At 41.8% G+C, this 22079-nt stretch overlaps 1 protein-coding gene across 2 annotated transcripts; it reads right to left on the reverse strand.

The window, feature by feature from the left end:
• Positions 1-1429: 1429 nt before the first annotated feature.
• Positions 1430-14192, reverse strand: SYT13 (synaptotagmin 13). 2 transcript variants are annotated; one of them, XM_048947948.1, is made up of 6 exons: positions 13647-14192; positions 8718-8940; positions 6256-6390; positions 5849-6159; positions 2280-2409; positions 1430-2006 (listed from the first exon to the last, which is right to left on the reverse strand). In XM_048947948.1, the coding sequence occupies exons 1-6, from the start codon at positions 13827-13829 to the stop codon at positions 1702-1704; spliced, it is 1287 nt and encodes a 428-aa protein (XP_048803905.1). In that variant the 5' UTR covers positions 13830-14192; the 3' UTR covers positions 1430-1701. The 2 variants fall into 2 exon arrangements, with proteins under 2 accessions (XP_048803905.1, XP_048803904.1); XM_048947947.1 differs by having other exon boundaries at positions 6256-6396.
• Positions 14193-22079: the final 7887 nt, after the last annotated feature.

Consider the following 22079-nt stretch of genomic DNA (forward strand, 5'->3'; position numbering starts at 1 on the left):
ATCAACCACTACACTCAGTTTTGTATCCTCTGCAAGCTTGCTTAAGGTATACTTTGTCCTGTCATCCAGGTCATTAATGAAGATCTTAAACAGAGATGGCCCAAATACCAGCCACAGTCATCACTAGTTAGTGGCTTCTAGCTGAACTCCTCTCCTCTGTTCACAAACTTCTGTGCCTGACACTTCAGCCAATTTTCAGAGACTGGTTCTGGTTGTTCCCCCTTTCACTGCAGGGTGGTAGCCTTCACCTGACAATTAACTAGACTTGTTTGGCTGAATCAGCAAAATGGGATGTATTCTAGATAAAGCCCAGTGTCATATGTTTAATATTTTGAATTAAGCAGAGGATCAAACTGACCGTGCAAAATATGAAGTTCTCAGAGTTTTTCAGTGCTACAAAACACATGATTCTGTTTTCAGACTTCTGGATGTCTTGTCCCTGTGCAAGTTCTTCAAAGCTGTGGCTACTACTTGAAATAAAGCAGTACAACAAGCAGTGTGCTTATGAGATCATAACATCATTGCTGGCAATGCCAGCTTTTCAGTCCATCCAGACACTAAAAGACCAGTAAACAGTAACATTTAAGCCACATCAGATCTTGAAAGTGCACACAAAAAAGCAAGTTCTAGAGAGTATGTCTGGTCAGTGAATTCCTTCTGTCTGGAAGTGATGAAATACATGGCTGTTTGGAAGGGTTTTCTTCAAGTAATGCAGGTATGAGAATTGGGTGTGAAAGTTGACTTCAAACCAAAACCATCAATCAAATGCTAAGGTATGAAATGATCCCACTTCTTTTTTATAGATGCTGCAATACAGTTACTGTATTTGAAACTTTTTCAAATCAGAAACTCCCAAACAGAAAAGAATGTCAATAAGCAGAAGGATTTGGTCCACATTTTTGGAGGTAATGTCAGCAATAACCTGTTGTCCATGTTTAGGGCTTTCATGGGTGATGTAGAAAGATAGAAGAGACAGGTAATTTGTTAAAGGATTCTGAAACTTCCATGCTTTGAACAGTTTTCATGAACCCTGAAGCTACGGTATCAAACACTCTAATAAACAAAAGTGAAGAAAAATATTTGACTTCTTGTTTGGCAGTGTTTGCTTCGAAGACTACACTGGGTGGTAGTATGACTGTCTCTTCTTCCTCTGTTCCTTCTCTACTTCTAGATACCCATCTAATGCATGTTCACCTATGTTTCCACCTTGCTTCTCATTCTCTTCCATACTACTGCTTTGGGTCAGAAGACAGCATTTATTTTTTGATCTTCATTTCTCACTATCTTATAAAGCATTATGAAAAACAGAGACTGGCAAAATGACTGCTGCGTGTTATGGAGCCAGTCCCCACTAGGGAGCCTGGGTGAAAGTGCCAGATGCCAAGGAGCAGCTCAGACTTCTGTGATCCCTCTGATCCCCTCAGCTGGGAACTCTAAGAAATGGCAGTGGGCAGGCTAACAAAAGTAATGCAGATCACCCTGACAGCCAAACCCTTTATTTGAGAGAACCACCTGGTCGGGTGAGGATTGTCCTCTAAATACATTTTCCAGACAGTTTCCTTTGGCAATCAGAGCGGGTGGCCTGAGAAGAATGCTGTACTGGGCCACTTGGTGGGATGGGAAAGTGGAAGGTGAAATGCAGCTTATTTCCCCATGCTCAGAGGCTTGGAGGAAATCTGGTTGGCAGTAGTCACAGCGTGCCTACTTGTGGAGCTGATGCCACATGGCAATCTGTCTTCTGGGGTTCCTCAGCATTTCTTCCCAGTGGTTCCTCTCTGTGCCTGTGACATGCAAACCCAGGCTGCACTTGCCGAGCACTTGGCTTTGCCCAGCACCATCCTGGCTCAGAATTTCCAGCTCCACACTAGAGGCACGTAGCAGCTCGTGAGGCACCTCAAACATGATCATCTCATTCCAGACAGGGTTGATCTTGTGCTTTGCACGTTTGGTCTGCTTCTTCTTCAGCTTCAAGGACTGATGCCTCAGGGTCACCTTGACAGAAACGTCTACAGAGAAATCACAGAGACTGTATTAATGCACATTTAATAAAATGAATACCAGAGAACTTTATTGACAACAGGCTGAGTAGGAGAAATATGAGAAACACTGATCTTGGGGTTTTTAGCTTTCCCTTTTAAAAAATTGTTGAAACGTCTTTAGCTTTCTAAATCAACTGTTTGGGTTTTTTTTTTCTAGTGAACACCATATTTCCCACTTTCTTTCTGTATTTACTTCATAGCAGAAACAATAATCTCAGTTTTTCTTGCTATTCCACTCACCATTTCCAAGTAGATCTTTCAGCTGTTTGGAATGGAGATTTTTAGCCTTAATAATCACCACGAGCAGGCGGTTTGCAGCTGGCAGATAGCTGATAGAGAGCAGAACTTCCCCATAGCCTGTAGATGGCTCCTGGAAATTGAGATGTATAAAGAGTTAATTTTGTATGCAATCTAGGTCTAACATTAGGAAAACTAAATAACACAAGATGAATTTAAGGTCATAGACTGATCAAACTGTGTCCCCATCTCAGTACAGGAGACTTTTCCAGTTAAATTGGATCAGATCAAACCAGGCAGCATATTCAAGTAACCTTGTTCACTACAGGGACCAGAACACAATGATTACTCCTTTCTTTTGCTACTGGAAAGCAACTGAGGGAAATTTAGGTTAGATGTTAGTGTGAAATTCTTTATTCAAAGTGTGGTGAGGCACTGGTACAGACTGTCCAATGAAGCTGCGGATGCCCCTTTACTGAAGGTGGATGGGGCCCTGGGAAGCCTGAGATGGTGGGTGACAGCACTGCCCATGGCAAGGGGTTGGAACTGAGTGGGCTTTGAGGTCCCTTCCAACTCAAGCCTTTCTATGATTCCATGAACTACATCCTAACAGCTATTTCCAGTGGAATATTTGATCGGAAGAGAATTTGGGGCTGAACTCTGTGTAAGTATTCCATCATTTTGTGAGAGACTATCTAGCTGTCCTTGATTTATATCCCCTACTTCCATTACTGCTCTTTTTAATTCACTCATCACTTCTGTGAGGGGTCTCTGAGCAGACATGGTCCCAGGCCTCCACTGCTTAACTGTCAGGCTGTCTGGGAAAGAGTAGGTGAAGCGTTGGCTTGTGCCACCCAGCTACCCTGGAGCTGGAGTTGAACCTTCTTTGTCAGCCTTATCTGGTGGTAGAAAAAACAACAGCCAACCTAAAATCAGCTCAGCACAGTGCTCTACTCTTCCTCTGTTCTGGCTTCCCTGCAGTCCATGTATAGCTGTTCTTGTTGCCTCAGTGGGATTAACCTCGGGGCAAATGCTCTGAAAAATCAAGCATTCACTTCATGGGGCCAAATGTATTTTGGTTTTGGGTTCTTTGATTCCTTTCTTCCCATTAGTAATTGTCCTCTTATCCTCCTGACCTTTATTCTGCTCTCTCCCTTGCGCTGTACAAATATCCCTGAAGGCAGAAAAAGAGGAAAATGACCTCTCATCAGCTGAGCTTGCCTTGGAAAGCAGCACCTCTGCCATGCGAGGAAGGAAAGGAATTGCCCGCCGTGCTTGCAGAGCTGCAAGCCTATGGCGAGGGCGAGACGGATGTAGTTACTCTCCATAAGTGCAAGATTGTGACAGAAATCTGTTTTAGTGTGAGGTTAATGACCCAGAAGAGACACAGAAGCCAATGTCAATTCAATAGACTCCCTTTGGACTCCTTAGTGTGATCTACAAGCTTTAGGATGGACAGCCCTCCTCTAGGCCATTTCTGTGCTCTCCACTTGCAGTTCTAAGTGAGCCATAAATATTTCAAATTAAGTTTTCAGCGGGTTACTTCCAACAGGCAAGGACAAGCCCTCTGTATGCTTCCCGTGAGGTGACTGACTCTCCAGAAAGCACGGCTGTCATCACTGTCTGGTTTGAATGACTTATTTGTCGTGCACAACTCAGGTGGGAGGCCATTAGCAAGGAAGCCTGAAATTCAATCCCAGATCAGTCTGAGTAAATCTTCCTTCATGCATTCAGGTAGCAACAAAGGGCTTGTATATGTTTCATTTAAACAAATCCTAATTGCCCTAAATGCAAGTACACCGTAAGAAAGAAACACAAAAAGAGGCAGATTTAAATGGCTGTGTGTCCCTGACAAATACAAATATCACTTTAATACAAAAAATAATTTTGGCAAGTTATGAACTGCTTTTGTTTACATATCCACCCTGTTTCTCACAAAGTCTCATTCTGTAGCTCTTGGCTAGAAGCTGGTTGCTCTAGCCCCATGCATAGGCAAATGTTGTAAAGGCTGAGAGGCTGGGTGCTGCAGTGGGCTGTAAATGCACATGCACTCGTGTGCACGTGCACTCACTGTGCACACATGACACATGTTGTGGTCATGGCTTTTTGGCCTCTAACATTCTGATCGAGTTCTTGACCACCCTGTATCCACATGAAACCAAAACTGTAATGGTTGGTTTCTGCTGAAGATTTGCATGAAGAGTCTGAGCCAAAGGTTCTTTTCCTTCTCCCTCTTTCTGTGCACTGAGGATAAGAGGCATCACGGGGTCAGTGGTGAGTTACTGTGCAGGGCACCATGAAATCACAAAAGAAAAGGTGCTATGCAAGCAACCACTATCATCACTGTCATTAGCAAAGCAGTGGGAGGGAAGGAAGACAAGATAAGGACATCAGTCTGCAACATCTGTGATTTGCATTGCTCACAGCGCTCTGTGAATTCCTGAATACTAATTACATTACCTGGTTAGCTGCAAGCTCCCCTCTGAGATCTTTCCCTTCTGTGGGAGAATTAAAAAGAGGATAGGAATGAAATTTCTGTGGCTCACAGCTTTTCAAGGAAATGTCAGACTTTAAACAAAGCCCACTAACTTTGTTCCTGGATGGATGCTGTCAAAAATAGCTGCTCTTTTTTGATCAGCTCTTCCTCACTGCCTCCTGCTCTGGTTCTGAATGAATGATTCAGGATCTGTATATAAGCTATTTGTGCAAGGGCTGGCTCTCTCAGGTCCCAGATGACGCAAATTCAGCTTTCACTGCACATCCTCAGCTCAAACTGGGGCAGTACAGTCCAGCAGTACAGTTAGTGCTAACCTTGCACTCTCAGCCTGGAGTAGAAATGAGGGCTGTCCTGATTCTGTGTGTACCCAGAGTACCTAATATGCCAGGACTCTGCCAGGTGTACATGAGTGAAAACCAACCACCGCTGTGAACTGGTTGCTAATTGAGTATTGTTTACAAAGTGGATATTGCAGTAGACTGGGAAGGATGGAGGGCTCTATTTATCATGGTTTAGAGATTTATGTAATTATGACTTTCATGAAAATAATTTCTTTTGGACCTCCATTTTCTTCAGCAGCAAAAACTTGCCAGATCTTCTGCCCTTCCCTCAGCCAGAGGTTTTTCTTTAGTGTAGAGTATGTTGCTATCAGGTGCCCTACCCACACCCGGCTCTGCTGAGGCACAACCTAGCAGCTGAACTTTTGCTACCGCAGTCCCTGCATTGTTTACACACAGAAACGCACGTAACTTCCAGACATAGGCTTTCAATTGCAGATATCAGCATCAGATTATCATGTAATTGAGGGAGGAGGAAAGGGAGTTTTAACACATCTTAAATTCCGGGAGCTGTAGACAAAGGGGCTGGGCTGATGGGCTTTTGATTGCTTTCTGAAATGGTTAAGTCAGTACAGAGTTCTACTATGTCACCTTTGCAATCACACATTGCCTTTCCAAACTGGGGTCCAGATGCACGGAGCCACCCACCCCTGGATGTGCAGCTGTATTGGAAGAGGGCTTCTCTTGTCCACACAATAACTAGAGCCTCTGGATTAGCATACAGACTGAGTCCGTACCTTCTCTGGGGTCTTTAGCCTTTCCCACTGGCTCATCCCGAAGTCCTCCATGTTAGCAAGGCTCAGGTTAAGTTCCCCCACAATGCTGTGTCTGGAGAACTTGTCGCAGTTTCTCAGGGTAAGAGTCAGTGTCCCCTCTTGCATCTCCTCCTCAGGTAATGGAAACCGCAGGGCCTCCTCCCAGAGGGTGTGAAGCACCTTCTTCTTCAGCTCTGTCTGGGCTTCAGTCATGCCAGATTTACTCACCAGTGTGCCCAATATGTAGCAATGGCAGCCAGCATCTTGGTCACTACTCATTTTGCCATGCATAGCTGGAAAGGAAAGATTGACTGTAAATACCTTTCACAAAGCATAGTCCTGAAGAAGTCCAAGTAGAGAATCATCAGTAGCAGATTTCTGCCTCTTACCTTCCAGAAGGGCCACACACAGCTCAGCTTTTTGTTGATCATACGTGAGGGAATAGCGCAGTTCAGGGACCTGGTTACAGCTGGCTGCCCGCTCGGGCTTCAAATGCTCCGTGACACACACATCCTTTACCACACCTGGAACTGAAGTAACCCCATTAGCAAGGAAGTCTTTTCCTTCCAGGATAGACAAATCCATCTTGTCTTAACTCTTCTATATGGTTTACTATTCTTGTAAGTTGTACGCAGGAATATCATTTCTGTTCCTTCTTCCCTTATCGTATCTCCTTGCTGCCTTCTCACACATTCAATTCCTTCCACAGCACTTGGACAAGCTTCCTGCTCCCTCCACCAACCATGTGTTCTAAGGTGGTTCACACATTTGCTCTTTCACCTTGTGCCAAAGCCAAGGTGCCTAAACTATTTGCTTGTTACTGTATTGTTTTATATACATTTTTTACACACGTTTGTGTAAAAAACCCTTGTGTTTTTTTTTTTAAATGAGAATTTGAGCCTGCTTTAGAGCTACCATGCAACTCTGCATTAATTCAGGCCTCTATAACCTTTTTTAAAATCTATGTTAACACTACAGTCTTTGTCATGCAGAAAGCCAATGTGACATCTGTTCCCATGGCACTTAACTATACTGAGGATAGTGAGCTTGGGAAGGTGTGAGGCAGTTTATCCATGTATGATTTTGAAGCTGAGAACACATTGCATACTGAAATAAAGTAAGAGGCAAGACTAAAAGGGAAGCCGCATCTTTCTATCATCAATATCTTTTATCTGTAAGATCTGTTCTTACTCACATAGGAAATAATAGAGGGACTGCACATTTCCTTCAAAAAATCTCAGCCACAGTCCCAATCAGTTCAGTGTGGCACAAAAAGGAGAATGCAACAAGTCTTGTTTTATTTCAGTAATATGAAATCAGGTGCAGCAGGAAGCAGATTTGTGCCATTAGCAGTGCAGAGGGGCTCTTACACCAACACACTTATGTAGAGCTTTAATCCAAATGGTGCCATCATCTTTCAGGCTCTACACCTTATGACTGTCTTCCTGAGACCAGGGATGTGTCTCAAACAGTCTTTTCTTCTAATGCAACTGCTTCCCATGCGTAGTGGAAATGCTAAGCCAAGGCCTGAACCAGCAATTGAGCACCTGGTGGGAAGGCAGGGCCAACTCAGGGGAGCTCAGGTGCATGCAGTGTGCCTAAGTGACTGGAAGAGCTGGAGCCAGGATCCACCCCTTCCCAGACCCCATTTAAGGGTTGGCAGTAGAAGCATGGGTGTCTCACTGGAGATCTTTGCCTGCTTGAGGTCTTCTAAAGGTAAGTAGGCTTTCTTATTTTGTTTCTGTGTTTACAGATGTTGTGTTTGGGTTTGTCCCCATTTGCTGCAGTCTGAGGTTTTGCTATCCCTCTGCTATTACTGTATTTTCATCACAGAGTAGCGTTACACCATGATACTCTTTAGTTTTTTTGTGCTTGCAGGTTTCAGGTGGAGGGGCTTTAAGTGATTTACGTTAAGTGGCTCCCCGCCCCCCTTCCTCCAGTAAGGACAAAAATACACTCATAGGTAGTATAAGTAGAAAGAGCTCAAAAAAAAAAAAAAAAAAAAAAAAAATTCATGACAGATGGCACTGTGTCTCTGGCAAATCACCAGGAAGGCTTCATTAATATGGCAATATAGTAACCATAGGAGTCAGTTATGGTGTTAAAATAACAGCTATGCAGGTAAAAATTGTTATGGAAGCAACCTAGGCATGCTGCCAGGTTATAACATAATTAATGTTACATTTTTCTCTTAGGCTCCAGGAATCTTACGTTCTAGGCTTTCGCTTGCTACCTTTTGGACTGGCTGTAAAACAAGAATGCTGTTTGGCAAAAAATGTCTTGAGGTGTCAGCCTTTAGTTTCACTTCACATTACAACAAACCAAGACCATCTCGTAGAACTGGTGGAATAAAGAAGCAGGAAAAATAAAGCAGAAACTTGAACTCATTCCACTGATGTCCCTGATACAGGCTGTTACTGGACAGCTAGCAGTCTTTCTGGAGGAGCAGTACTGCCTAGTATTTTACCAGGTGTTCCACCTGTATTGTGGTAACAGCTCTTGGTAAAACTTCACACTGAATACATGCTTTTCAACATGAAACCTGCTTCCCAAGAGCAGGTTCTTCATCAACAAAGTGTTTAGATTTAAAAAAAAAAAAAAAAAATACAACCAGTTGTAATTATGGATTTGTTGTCTAAATTTCCTGATGTACTACTTGATTACTTAATATTAAACACATGCATGTAAAAAAGAGCTCACAATCCTCATGGTAGGAGAGTGAAAAGCACTCAGTGTCTTCATTTCCACGCTTATTAGTCTAACTAGCATCACATAATGTTCAAAAGTATTGAAGATCTACACCCTGAAAAGAAATCTTTAGTCTGATAGTCTGAAGACCAAATGTTCCTACCGTTTTGAGGGAGAATGAACAATTCTTCATTTACTTGTATCTTCATCCTGTTCTCATCCAAAACAGCGTGTTTTACAGTGGCTGGTTCTTCTGTTGTCTTCAAGGAGTATTGTGTGTAGTTAACAACCTCAGGTGAAGTTACAACAGGTTTGGGGCCATAAATGTTAGGAAACTTCAGGAGAGCTCGAGGCTGGACTGGCTCTGCAGTTTTCTTAACGTTGAACTGAAAATTTAAGACAGTATTTATTATTTTTTCATTAATTCTTTTGAATCTCTATGTCAAACGAACTGATACAAAGGGAAATAAGATGGTGTCCCTGGTCATTCTTGCTGCCATTGTTTCTCAGGTTAGAGAAACAACTGCCTTCCTATGTGTCAAAAGATTTTCTTGCCAAATCTGTTACCTGTCTATTTGGTGCATGTCTTCTTGATTAAGAGTTTACCATTAGCTCTGATTTATACAACATTTCAAGCAAACTTGTAGAAAGCATTAGGAAGGCAAAAGCATAGGTCACAGTCATGTAAAAAGACAAAGGAGAAATGGTTGAGCAGACCAGCTCTGCAACAGCATGCCAAGAATAGTAGAGTCAGTGGTCTATCAGTTTCTGGGATATCTGTTGTCTCTGCGGACCAACCTGATCCTTAGAAACACATTACTCTTTTATTACACGAGAACTGATGTTTTGTTTGAGTTTGTTCTTACAAATTCATTTCTCTGCTAAACATGGTATCAACAGAAGAACTTGAAAAATGGTGTGATGCCCTGGCAGACTGGGCAAAGGTTGATGCAGGGTTGTATTTTCTCCCAGCAATGAAAAATATTTTAGTGGAATGTAACAGTCATCTTTTCTTCATATCTCATGAAAGAATCCCATATGCTTACAACTGAAATAATTTCTTATTCATTTATATTTGGGTTCATCAGCAGGAGAGAACAAAAGCTGACTAGCAAATGAGCCTGACCCTCTCGTCAGATTTTGTTAATATTTCCAAAGTATGTAAAAGAAAAAGCGGAAGTAAGACTGCCATTCTGTTTGGTTATTGTGCACTGGGATTCTCTCCAACCCCACTGCCTGCCAACCTATTCTATGTTCAGTGTAGAATGAAGGTGAGCCAAAATGTATTCATAACTGTAATTAAGTTCTTCATTAGTGTCATTGTTTCCTATTAATGAAGAATGTAGATGATGCCCTGAAGCATTTGTCTGTGTTGGGACTGTGTGGTCCCAGTTTGTATGTCCTGAGGGAGATCAGCCATTCCTCAAGAAGTAGAGCTGGAGAAAGAGAGTAGTCTTGTTCTCTAGATCTCTAGTCAATATTCTGCTTTTGTGTATCATAGCACTGCAGTTGCATGGATTTGGCAGTGATAAGAGCTAATTAGGTCACTCACTCCATCTTCTCAAGGCAACTGGTGCACTGATGTTTAGGAAGTCCACTGTGTAGCAGCACTTTCTCTTATCTAATTTTAAGGACACTTACTCAGGAATGAGTTGAAAAAGAACCACATTGCTGTGTGCAGATATCCGCCTAGCATTCAGCTGAGTTTGGTTATTATGTAAGTCATATAGTGCTGGTTTATAATAGCAATGTAGTGAAATCCCTCTCGTCGAGATGTGAGTCTCATCAGTCCTAAAATACATAGGAAGTAACTTATCAAAGCCTTTCATTCTTCAGATCAAGACCAATCAACCAAAATATGTTAGGAACTAGTAGACAATAGCTTGAAGAAACAGGATACTTTTGTTCTGCAAGGACTCTAAACACTCATACAGTGTGTGCTATGGCAGCTACTGCCTGTTCTTTCTTTCTTGACCCTGCTGTATGAGGCTGCTGTTTTAGCCATTGAACATCACACCACAGCAGCAAGCCTGGGTGCTGAGTGCATCTCACATATGAAGCACTCTGGGGAATCCTTTGGGATGAAAAATACTGTACAAGCTTGAGGTATTGTTAGCACAATCTTCTCTGCTTGCTAAAAGGAAGATACTTAGTCAGGAAATCCATCAGCGCACTGCAACTAAGAGCTCCACTGGGCCTAAATATTCTTCTAGTCTGTCTGCTCAGTAGAATTAGAGATGAGAGACATATGTGAGCACAGTGGGACTAGCCCACCCCCTCTTCCAACTGCATCTGCCTCTGTTTATTATTTTTGCTGCCAGCTCTGTTCCCAAGTGCTGTCTGTAAGCTACTTGCAGAGCTGTGCCCTATGGAAGTTCCCTTTGCAGCAGCAGTATCTTAAATACAGAAGAATTCTGGTAGTTCTGCATAAAATGTGTGAAAGCAAAGACACCAAAATTAGCTGGGAGGCTCTAGCTGACCCTTCTTTGTCTGGCAGTATTGACATTCAGAAAACACACCAGATTGTTGCCACTTCTGGATGTGTTTAGGCATTTGAACCTGCACCTTTTGCTGACATTTTGCACATCTACAGCAGCTAGTAATTGTTCTATGGATGTATCTTTGTATTTGAACTCTTCCTTCTCAAGTATGCAGGGCATGTCCATAGGGAGCCTCTGTCTATAGCAAATACAAGCATCGGTGTCATGGGAGACATGCCAAGTAAATAAAATACAGACTTGCTTCATCTTTCTATTGTCATGTCTGTTTATCAGAATCAGTGACCCTGACAAGCTTCAGTAATTAAGTATGCCAAACAACGACTAGGATATGCAGTTGTCCCAGTAGGGCAATTCACAAATGTAGATTGCAGAGGATGTAACTAAGGCACAAGAGCAGAACTCAATTTGAGATTTATTCCTTCAAGGAAAGAAGGCTAATTGTGATTCAGTGAAAGCACAGGAGAATGCGTGTGCCTGGCAACAAAACTGTTTAAATTGGAAAGAATTGTTAAAGAATATGCAAACTATGAACACTTGGCTCTTTCTGTTACAGAAAGCTCATTTGGCTGCAATAATTTGTCCAGATTTCTTAAAGAAACAAAGGAAAGGTCTATAATGCTAAAAACATTAAGTCATTTGTAGAAGAGTGATACACTGAGGATAGGTTGAATAACTTGATGTGTTGATCAAACACTGGAATATGTTGTGGCAAGACCTGATGTAGAAATGTTGTGAGGACTATAACCCATGAAAAGCTGGGTACTGGAATCTTAATTGTATTTGGGGCCATGGCTGGACTTCTTGGTGACTCGCTGGTATTTCACTAGTGTAAAAAGGATAATGCCTTAAAGGACAAGCTCAGAGTGTATCAATGCTTTCCCAAAATATTTCACATAAGGCTGTGTGAAATCAAATAATCATTCCAAAAATTAAGTTCAAATAATGATTTCAGAGGTTTTTGTGATTAAAAAAGCAACAACAACAAATCTTTTGTACAAAGAGATTAGGAAAAAAATGCTATGCAAAGTGATGATGACTGTCAAAGATCCACACTTCTCATGCGCTTTAACAGCAAATTTCAAAAATCTCAACATTACTGCACATTGTTTTATGCAGAAGTTGTATGGCTTAGACAAGAAGGGAGATTGGTGAAGACTTCACAAACTATCAAAGTGGGCAGATAGCAGCTGAAATTCATCTTAGGAAAATACAAGCCAATGCAACACTAGAAAGTGTTGACCACGCTTGTGGAAGAATGGTCAGAATTACCAGGGATCTCCAGAGAAGTCCTAAGCTTGGTTCAGGTGTTCATTCAGTCCTGGTCAGTGGATCCTCCTGCCATCAGAAGCTATTGTGATGCTATTCTGCTTCATGTGCTACAGTATAACTTATAGATATGGTCATCTTTCCTCAGAATAATCTGTAACAGGAGAATGGGTGAAGCACTGTACTGAGAGCTGAAGAGCAGTACCCAGAGAAAGACTGAATACATAATGATACGCATTACAGAGAAGTTCAGCTAGGACTCCTGCTATGCTCATTAGTACAAAAATGATAGGCAGTTCAGATAATTAAAAGGCAAATGAAGACTCTTTTGCAGTGGATCACCAGCCTTTGGACTTGGTTGCTGTGGCATAACATTTGGCTGAATGGCCAGGTGGAAGTGATGTGGGCTTAGGCACGTATAAGCCTCAAGAGCCAACAGGTATTATTTCCAGGGACTGATGGGTTGCTATAGCTCATGCTGAAGACTGTAATCAGCAAAAGAAATCAGTCAAATGTTTCCCTTTGGAGAAGAGCTTCTCATTAATAAGTGTACTAGAAGGGTCCTGTAATTCCCATTGCTCTCCCTTGCACTGGTCTCAGGAATGAATCAAGGGATATTCTGGATTCTAACAAGAAAGAAGGCTCATGCAAGGATTACTGATGTTACCAGTATGTCACACTGTTCTTACAGTGAGTAACAGAGGAATCCACAGCATGCTGAGATTGTTCAGTCATCACAACACAGATTCTCACTCGCGTTTTTATTATCACTTCAATCCCTGGTTTTAACTTCACCAATAATTAATCCTCCCCTTCCCCCCCCAGTTAGAGGGGCAGAGGGAAGAAGAGGGATGATTTATCCCAAGAAACCAGCTGTTGAGAGGGAACTATCCTGCAGGAACCATAAGATGCTGTGAGCAGAGCTAGATAAATAGCTGGTACAGGAGATCTCAGCAGGAGTCTTGTCTTTATAATGCTGTGTGCCACCTGGTAAAGTCCAGTCTTCTGTCCTCGGGAAATGATTTCCCTTGTGACCAGACTGACAGCTGAGCAGCCTTTTCTCCTCCCCTCCTTCCCTATTTTTACCACTAACAGCTTTTTCTTTGGCAGTGTGGCAGCTGTCTGCTGCTCTGGTAATTCTATGGGTCACCCAGCTCCCATCTCTGTTCCCCTCAGTCTTCCTCCCATTAACATGATGTTACATTCTGAACACAGTAAGCAGATAAGTAGGCAGCATAAACCACATGCTGAACAGCTTAATAGAGAAGTTGCATCCCCCCCTCAGCATTTAAAGAAAAAGCATAGAGTGAGAGATGGTGTCTTACTTGCTGGGCTGGTTGAAGCACACTGGGCTTAGTATTTTCTGTGTCCTCATCTTGGTCCTTTTCTGAGAGTCCTTTCCCAGGTTGCTTGCATTTGCAGAAGCAGGTGAGACCACAGAGGGCAAGGATGCTAGTTGCAGTCCCTAAGGTAGCCCCAAGGGCAATAATTGGGGCAGACAAAACCATTGTCTTGAGCTGCACAGGAACGAAAAGCAGTGAAAACCTGTGACTCCTTCTCCTCCGTGGGAGAGCAGCTGTTTTACATTCACTCCGTTTTCTAGCCTGGCTTCATTCTCCTTGGAAGTCTGAAAACAATTCTTTTGTGCAGGAAAGAAAAGGGACCAATCTAGAGACGGAGATAAATCATCCCACCTTTGCTAGGCAACAAGGTTCCCTTTCTATCCTGATAATGATGTTTCTGCTCCAGGTCAGGTAGAGGAAGTAGTGCTTGTGGTAGCTGTAATATCCATATAGCTGCAAACAGGCAGTTTTCATTGAAGCCTGTTCTCCAGCTCCACTGGGAAAAGTCTGATGTGTGATAGAGAGGAAAGACGTCAGCAGAAGGGGCTGGGCCTTGCTAGCTAGCTCACAGAAAGAGCATCCAAATATTTGATCAGCTCTCCAGCTGTCTTTCTGAGGGCTAGCCTGCTCATTTGCTCAAGAGGTTGAGGTTTTTCTATTTTAACATAAAGATAGTGATTGTCAGAAGTGCTGGCTTGAGTCCCCTGGTAGTGATATGCATGAGAGCACTATAGTCAGAACAAAGCCTCTGTCAGGCAAAACTTCCCCTTTCTTCAAAGGGTGGGGAATGGACACCTGCAAGGGCTAAACACTGTCCCACACCTCACCTCCTTCCCCTCAGAGTGCAGGTCTGCACCTTTCAGAGCTGCTTTCTCCAGCTTTAGTGCAGACCAGCATTTCTGTTCAAAAAGACAGCAGAAAATCCTATCAAACAAGGCACACTGATGCATATGCTTTTTCCTCTGGAGAGAATGAGAGAGCAAACAGCATATGCTGAGTATTAGTCACACTGCTTACTACACCAGTGTCAGGCAGTGAGCCAACGAGCACAGTGAAAGAATCCACTTGAATAGACCTGAAGGGCCACACAGTTCTCTCAGACTTCCTTTGACTCATTTATTTTTGCCTTCTTTCTCAGACTGCTCAAGTTGGAGGAGAGGAAAATCAATTCCACTTCTCAATGTGTTTCTTGTGGCACAAATAACTGTTTCCTGGGCACTTCACAAAGATTACCCAGTGGCTTGAAAATGGTTGTAATTCTGGGTCAGTATGTAACTGGGCCGTAGTGAAACTAGTAAGCAAGGTGCCAAATGTTCCTTATATGGGTCTGGAAAAAGTAGTCAGATCTATTTCCTTTGTCCTTCTATTTTGGAATACAGCTTCTGTCTGTGGATCAGGAAAAAGAGTAAACTCTATAAATAGAACTGTTAAGAAAATGTTATCATGACCACTCACCTTTGTTCACTTGCAGAAGTCATGTTCACCTCCCTCTCTCAAAGCTTCCCTCACACATCCAACTCACATTTTAATTTGTGAAGACTTCTCTTTAAAACTGGACATTCTGTCATCTTGCTGCCTGCTCACTCACCAAGGTTTTCCAGATACAAGCCTCGACCCCTGCTTTCCAACTCCCTTGGTTCCTTTCAAGAAGGGGATTGTGATGCACTCCTTATCCAGAGACAATTCCCTGATATACTGCTGAGCCCATGGGAGCAGACTTTTCCAGCTCTGCCCACAGAAGGAAAATCTAGAGTGTTGTCTTCTGCATATACATACAAGAACATAAAAGTGACCAAACCAGGCTGAATCACTGACATATCTCAGTAGTGGGAAGAACACTACATTCAGATAGTTTGATAAACGCTTTCTTTGCTTCTTAGTCTTTGTGGCTCAGGAGCTTTTAATGCCTTGAACACATCCTCATGCTTTACTTTGCTGATCTGATCTTTATGTGACACAGACAGAATTTTGCAACGTTTTCTTACTTAGCAAATACATGCAGGTTCTTCATTCATCCCATAGTTGAAGTGGTAACATCGTCATCAGAGTGCCACGAGGCCTTACCTTGAAATTGAAGGTAATTTATGGATGTTAGGAAAATTTTCTTCTCAGAAAGAGAGGTGAGGTGTTGGAACAGGCTGCCAAGGGAGGCGGTGGAGTTGTTGTCCCTGGAGGTGTTTAAGAAAGGTGCAGATGTGGCACTGAGGGACGTGGTCTAAAGCAGTAACAGGCATGGGCTGATCGTTGGACTGGATAATCTTACTGGTCTTTGTAACCTTAATGATTTTATGTTCCTATGGTTCTGTGAATTTGCCATGTTGTCAGGGTATTTCATCCTTTCATCACTGCTAAAAGGAGATAGGAGAGGGGAGAATCTGAAAGAGAACAAAAAGGACAGGATGCAGTGTTTATAATGCCTTTGATTTCCTCCACAGAATGGGTGCTTTTTAAGAGTGCTAATGGAATCTGAGACAGCTAAACCAGAGGTCCCTGACATTTGGAAATCTTAAAGAAAGGAAGAAAACATTGTTAAGGGTAGAACGTGCTGACAGAGATCTGGAGCCAAGAGGGCATCCAGCTCATCCGTGAGATGCAATTTTCATGTGTTTGCTACAAGCTGTTCTGAGAATTACATTAAAAACTGCTTACAGCAGGCTGTGGAAAGAAGGGCAGATAAAGATCTCTGTAAAAAGTAGTTTAATAATATATATCTCCAAGATGTTTTCTAGTGGCTCATACATGAAGATTAGGTCTTCATTGCCAGAAATGTCTTACACTGTGAAATGTAAGATGTACAGAAGATACCATATTGTAATAATAACAGCAATGCAGCAACCTTTTGCTGGTATTGCTAGGAAAACAAAACAACTCTTGCTAAACAGGGAATATTAGCAGTATGTGAGCTCCTACGAGCAGCAGGGCAAAGACTGCAGAATTTTCTGGGTGTACTGATGCATATAACTGGTACAGATACATAATTCAGTTAGCTTTGGCACACCCAGTCACTGCATCTATCTATAAAGGTTGCTTATTTTCAGCACATCCTGTTCTAAAAAAAAAAAAAAAAAAAAAGTGGGCCGTCAACATATTTCAAAGTCAGGTTTGCACTTGCTGCTTGTTTCAATACCAAATAATACAGGTTTGCCTTTTTCTTTAAGGCAGTCATAAGCTAAAGGGCGGCCAGCGTAACAACCTTCCTTACTGGACAGTCACATTTCAGTTGTGCAGAATCACATGCATTTTTTTTGGTCAGTCATATCTGCCTTTGATAATAAGGTATTTGGTAAATAGGTATTAGGTAATTGGTAAATAGACTTACTAATGTGGAAAGATGAAATCCTGCATTTGCAAGCTAAACGTTATGGGCAGGTTCAGGCCTGAAAACACATTTTATAGTCTCTCTAACCATGTATTTTCTGGTACAGGAGTACATGTAAGAATGACAAAAGCATATACAAGATTATAAGATGAAATCCAGTGTATGACACATTTCAACTGCTAAGATTTGCTTTGGCTGTATTCATTAATACCGCCAAAGAGGTGTAAGACAAAGAAAAAGAAGTGCAAGCCTTGAACAATGGCCAGTTGTCTATCTTTATAGACAAAGCAAAGAAAAACATGGCTTTTATTAATAGAGACATCATTCCATTTCACCTCCTTTGCGCACTGAAGGAATGCAGTAGGAGTGCTGGGTCCCACCTTTTACCCACAGCACTACAGAATTTCTACTGTTCTCTTTGCTGGCAGTTGTTGGAGTCCTGTCAGCTCTGGGATCATGCTGTGGGATTGATAGTTTTGTTGTTGATTTTTACAACTTCATGTAATTTCCAGAACCAAATGAGAGGTAAGTCACCTAAGGACAACATCAGTCCTGCAGGTCTGCTCAAGAGTCTGAGTTTCTGTGCTGAAATTACATTAGAAGAAAACACAACTGATTTCCTTGGGCTGAAAATAATGCTAACATTAGAGGAAAAAATGAAGCTAAGTGTACCTCGTCCACTTCAGTTGTTAAATGCCTCCTTAGCATGATTTTTGAGCTTCAGATGCTTAAGATCTAAACAGTCTGTGATGACAAAATGTAAGGCACTGGCTTATCTGTGGTGCATATAGTTTCTCCATTTCTTCTTTGAGATCTTCCACTGATATTTTGGGGTTTTCTGTCCATCACTTGTGTGAAAGAGGCTTTCTGTGAGTGAAGAATTATTAGTACAAATCACATGGAGAATTAGACGGGCTTTTGTACTGCCTGGAGGTAGTTCATGCCTTACCACAAAAAAGCTTCTTAATACTATTGCCAACAATTAAAACAAGGAGGTCAACAGTTTGCAGCTTTTATTCTATCAATAGAAGACACAAACTCCAAGGATCCTTCCCTATCATGGGGGAAGCCTACATCTGAATGAAAGATGATTGTTGCAGACATTTTTCCTGAGTCAACCCACTCTGTCAGGGGTGTATTTGGCAGAAATGCTCTGACTGATTCTTGCTGAGGCATTTCACCAGGCAGAAGTGTGAGTTAACAGGAAAAAAAAAATGGGAAAGAGAAATGCTTGAGCCAGTCAGATTAGCCTGAAGGTGTAATCTTGTATTTTCTCTTGTACTGACTTGTTATGAGAATCTGAGATCCTGTGCTACAGAAATGGGACGGTTTGAATAGGATGATGGTCTAAAATAGCTTGCTAGATAATAGCAAGTTGTTTGTGCCATCCAACCTTAGGCACTGTAATTCTCATTTGATGGCAGAGGACCATATACGGCTATCGTGCCTTTCTTCAGAAAATGAAGCACAGCAGAAACAAAAGAGAAGGTAAAAGGCTAATGCTTAAGATATCTATATCCCCTCCTCAAGCTTTTGTATGTTGTGGCATCAGGTTATAAGAGCTTTAAGGAAGGGATTTTGTCTTCCTTCGAGTTTAAATTCTTCACCAGATGGTGAAATATTACAGACAACAGAAAGAATCTTTTGCAGTCCCATTAAGACAAAGCAGTTGTCTCAACATTATTATAAGCAAAAAAGAGATTTGTGAGAAGACCATGGGCATTGCTTATCCATTGCTATTGCTGAAGCAAACCTATACACACAAATCAAGTAAATGGAAGTATTAAGACAATAGAAAAGAGTTATTTTCTGAACAGGAGATACACAGTACTTAGCCTCAAGAAAAGTGAGCTTTGAGCTGTGGTGCTACAGCTGGTGTAAATGGGTACAGGGCTCTAAGTGGCTTTCATTATCAGTATCCACTGTAAATCTGGCTGTGGTACAGCACTTGTATCCCTCATGGCATTGTAAGTTCCATACTCGGCAAGCTGAGTTTCAAGCCCTGCAATACTGTCTTAATTATAGAACTAAATGATACCAGATAGCCTGGCATGTGCTCTCTGTATTCAAAGCTAATGAAATGAGAAAGTTCAGAAACAAAACTGTAGGAGCAAACACCACCAAGTAGCATGATCCATAGGAGATAAAAAGGAGAAACTCTGAGCAGAATTTGGAAGGGCATGAAACACCTGAGTTTGACAGTGGTGGGACTGCTGTGAAGCAACACTGAACCCGACTCTGCAGAACAGCACAAACTCACTGGGCAGTTTGGAAGGAGATTGTGAAAGAGGTATGTGGATGATAGAGGCCTGGAGGGCAGTGAATTAGAGTGTGGCTCAAGGTCAATGAAAAAGCTAAGGGTTTGTTCAGTCAGAATCCATAAATCTTTTACAGTAGTGCTCCTTCTCTGTCAAGTGAAGTGGTGATGGAATCTAATGGCCGGAAGCTGATGGCAGACAAACTCGGGCTGGAAGCATGCTGCAGATTTTTAAAAGTGGGCATAAATTCTGTGAGAAATGTTTCCAAGGGATGGTGGAGGGCTCTCCATGCTGGGCAGTTTTGAAATCAAGGCTGATGGTGTGCAGCTTGCTTTTAAAGGATCTATTTTCATTCAAACAGAAGTTAATGGCCAGCTTGGATGGGGCCTGGGGCAACCTGATTCTAGTGCCCAATTTAGTGGTTTGCAACCCTGCCCACGGCAGGGTGGTGGAACTAGATGATCTTTGATGTCCCTTTCAACACAGGTTATTCTGTGATAAAACTAAAGAAGATGAATGGTACACGAGTGGTACAGAGGATCAGATCAGAGGACTGCAGTGAGTCCTCATGGACTTTAAACTTAAAAATTGGTCCATCTGCTTTGTATATCCCCAATAAGGACCTTCCTGTTTACAGTCATATTCCTACATTAGACTCAAGCCGACTGTTGTACCAGCTCCCTGAAAAACTAACTGAAGTAATTGTGAGGAATTCTTTATCTTAATTAGGTATCAATCTGTGTTGTGAGAGCAATTCACATTGCTGAGTTGATCAGAGAATAAATTAGAAAATAGAAAGGTTTTACATCAAGCACAGAGACCCCTGAAGTTAATGGTATAGCCAACTCACTGTTATGAAAGCCTCTTAGTTTCTGATGTGTCCAAAAGGCACAAACCACTGTGGCCTTCTCTGTTGTTCCACACTCAAATAGGGACACTTAGGATGTTATAAGTTTATTAACATGTGAGGCAGATTTAAAAAAATAAACAATGCTTTTCGTCTGAGAGCACCAAGGGACCATATGCAGAGAGAAAGGCAGCTGTACTTCAAAAGGTCACGTCGCAGCACTAAAACAAGGTCTGCACTTCCCCAGGTGTACTGCTTTAGCATGAGATCTTAGCATCTTAGTGATGGTGGTCCTGAAAGAGAATGCTATCTCCAGCTCAGATTAAAGCTGTGTGAATAAAAGAAAACCAAATCACTGCCAGTGCAGTTGAAGAAACTGGCACATGCAAGCTTATGTTTGTGCCCTGTAGCAGCTGAGGTTTAAGCAAATGAGCAAATGTTTTCCTACACAGGGGAGGGTATCCTGCTGAGAGTAGATAAACGAGCCGAATATTCAGCTTCTCTATCAAATTCTTCTAACTCGCTACTGAAAACCTAAGAGATCAGGAATGCAAGGAACACTTTACACCCGGCATTCTCTATTTCATCTAAGAATTGGATCTGTCTGGTTGGAGAAGCAGAGCTCATTTTTACACATACATCTCCATTGCAAGCGTAAATGTTTATTTCTTTTCTGCTATATAATTTTTAATAATCACAGGAGATTTGAAGATCCTGAGGTGTCAAAACACTGAATTATATTTTAAGTGTATTTGCAATAAAATGCTGCCTCCTAGAGGCAACGATATTTTTCTTACACTTATAGGAGTTGGTTTTTACAGTACAGTTTCAATTTTTACAGTGCCGTTCCTGTAAAGGATATTTTGAAGAGGGAGGCATTGGGTTTTCATATAAAATGAGGTCTTTAGCCATGTTAAGGTCACGAAGCCATGAAATTCAAGAGGAGATGTTGGCTATAAACTGTCAGTTCTATCCAATTCTTTTTCAGGCTTGTCTTTAAATCCTTATGTACAGGATAATATGCTATTTTATTTTCAAGTGATCTTTGGATAATTTGCTGATTGAATTTTGTAAATGAATCAGTGTTATGTACTGAAAGAAGTTTGTCTTCCATGTTCACTTCCCTCTCAATGAAAAAACTGATTTTAAAAAAAAAAAAGAAAGATTCCAAATACAAGCTGATCTTACAGTTTATGCAGCTAAAAATATACACAATCATTATGTACCTCATTCTCATTGCCAGTACACCCAACTTGATACCTTGTGGTCTGACTTACTGAAGAGCTGAGCATTCACATCTGTAGCAGAACTCCATGGGAGCCATGCCTGAGGTTGCTGATTTATTTTTTGGCAATTTTTACATCTATTGTCAAATCCCTTTACCGAAACAGAAGGCAGGGCTGTATGTGTTTTGCTGTTCACAGGGCTATGTTTAGCCAGTGTATCTGGGGGGTCCCCGTCAGGGAGAGGACAATGAATCTGTGCTCTAATCCTGGGTTGTTATTATAGGAGGAACTATCTGCCATACAAATTTATTTTTTCTTATATTTTTTATGTACAACCCTGAAAAAAACAGGTTCTGTTCTATGAATGTTTATTTGAATGTTATTTGACTCATGCAAAGTGACAGTTTGGCAGCAATTATTGATCTCTCATTCTATCTTTCCATGTTACCATTTTGGTCTAAATTTCATCTCGTTTCCCCTGCCTGTCAGAAAGGCACTGGTAAGAAATCACACTGGACAGTCTGTGACCCAGTCTGTGCCTGGTCATTCAGCATACAGTCTTTTGCTGAGTATTCTCATCAGCAGAAGCTGCTCAGATGTGGTAATACTTATTTCCAAATGGTAAATCAGTTCGCAGTAATTTTTGCAGTATTCTTAACATCAAGAGCACCACAGGAACTGTTTTCCCTATGACAAGGTTGCTTGATCCTGCTTGTTGATGTAGAGGCAGAAAGAAAACCAGGAAAATATTGCAGATAAGAGAGA

Source organism: Lagopus muta, chromosome 6 (genome assembly GCF_023343835.1).
Source record: "Lagopus muta isolate bLagMut1 chromosome 6, bLagMut1 primary, whole genome shotgun sequence".
Classification (NCBI taxonomy): Eukaryota; Metazoa; Chordata; class Aves; order Galliformes; family Phasianidae; genus Lagopus; species Lagopus muta.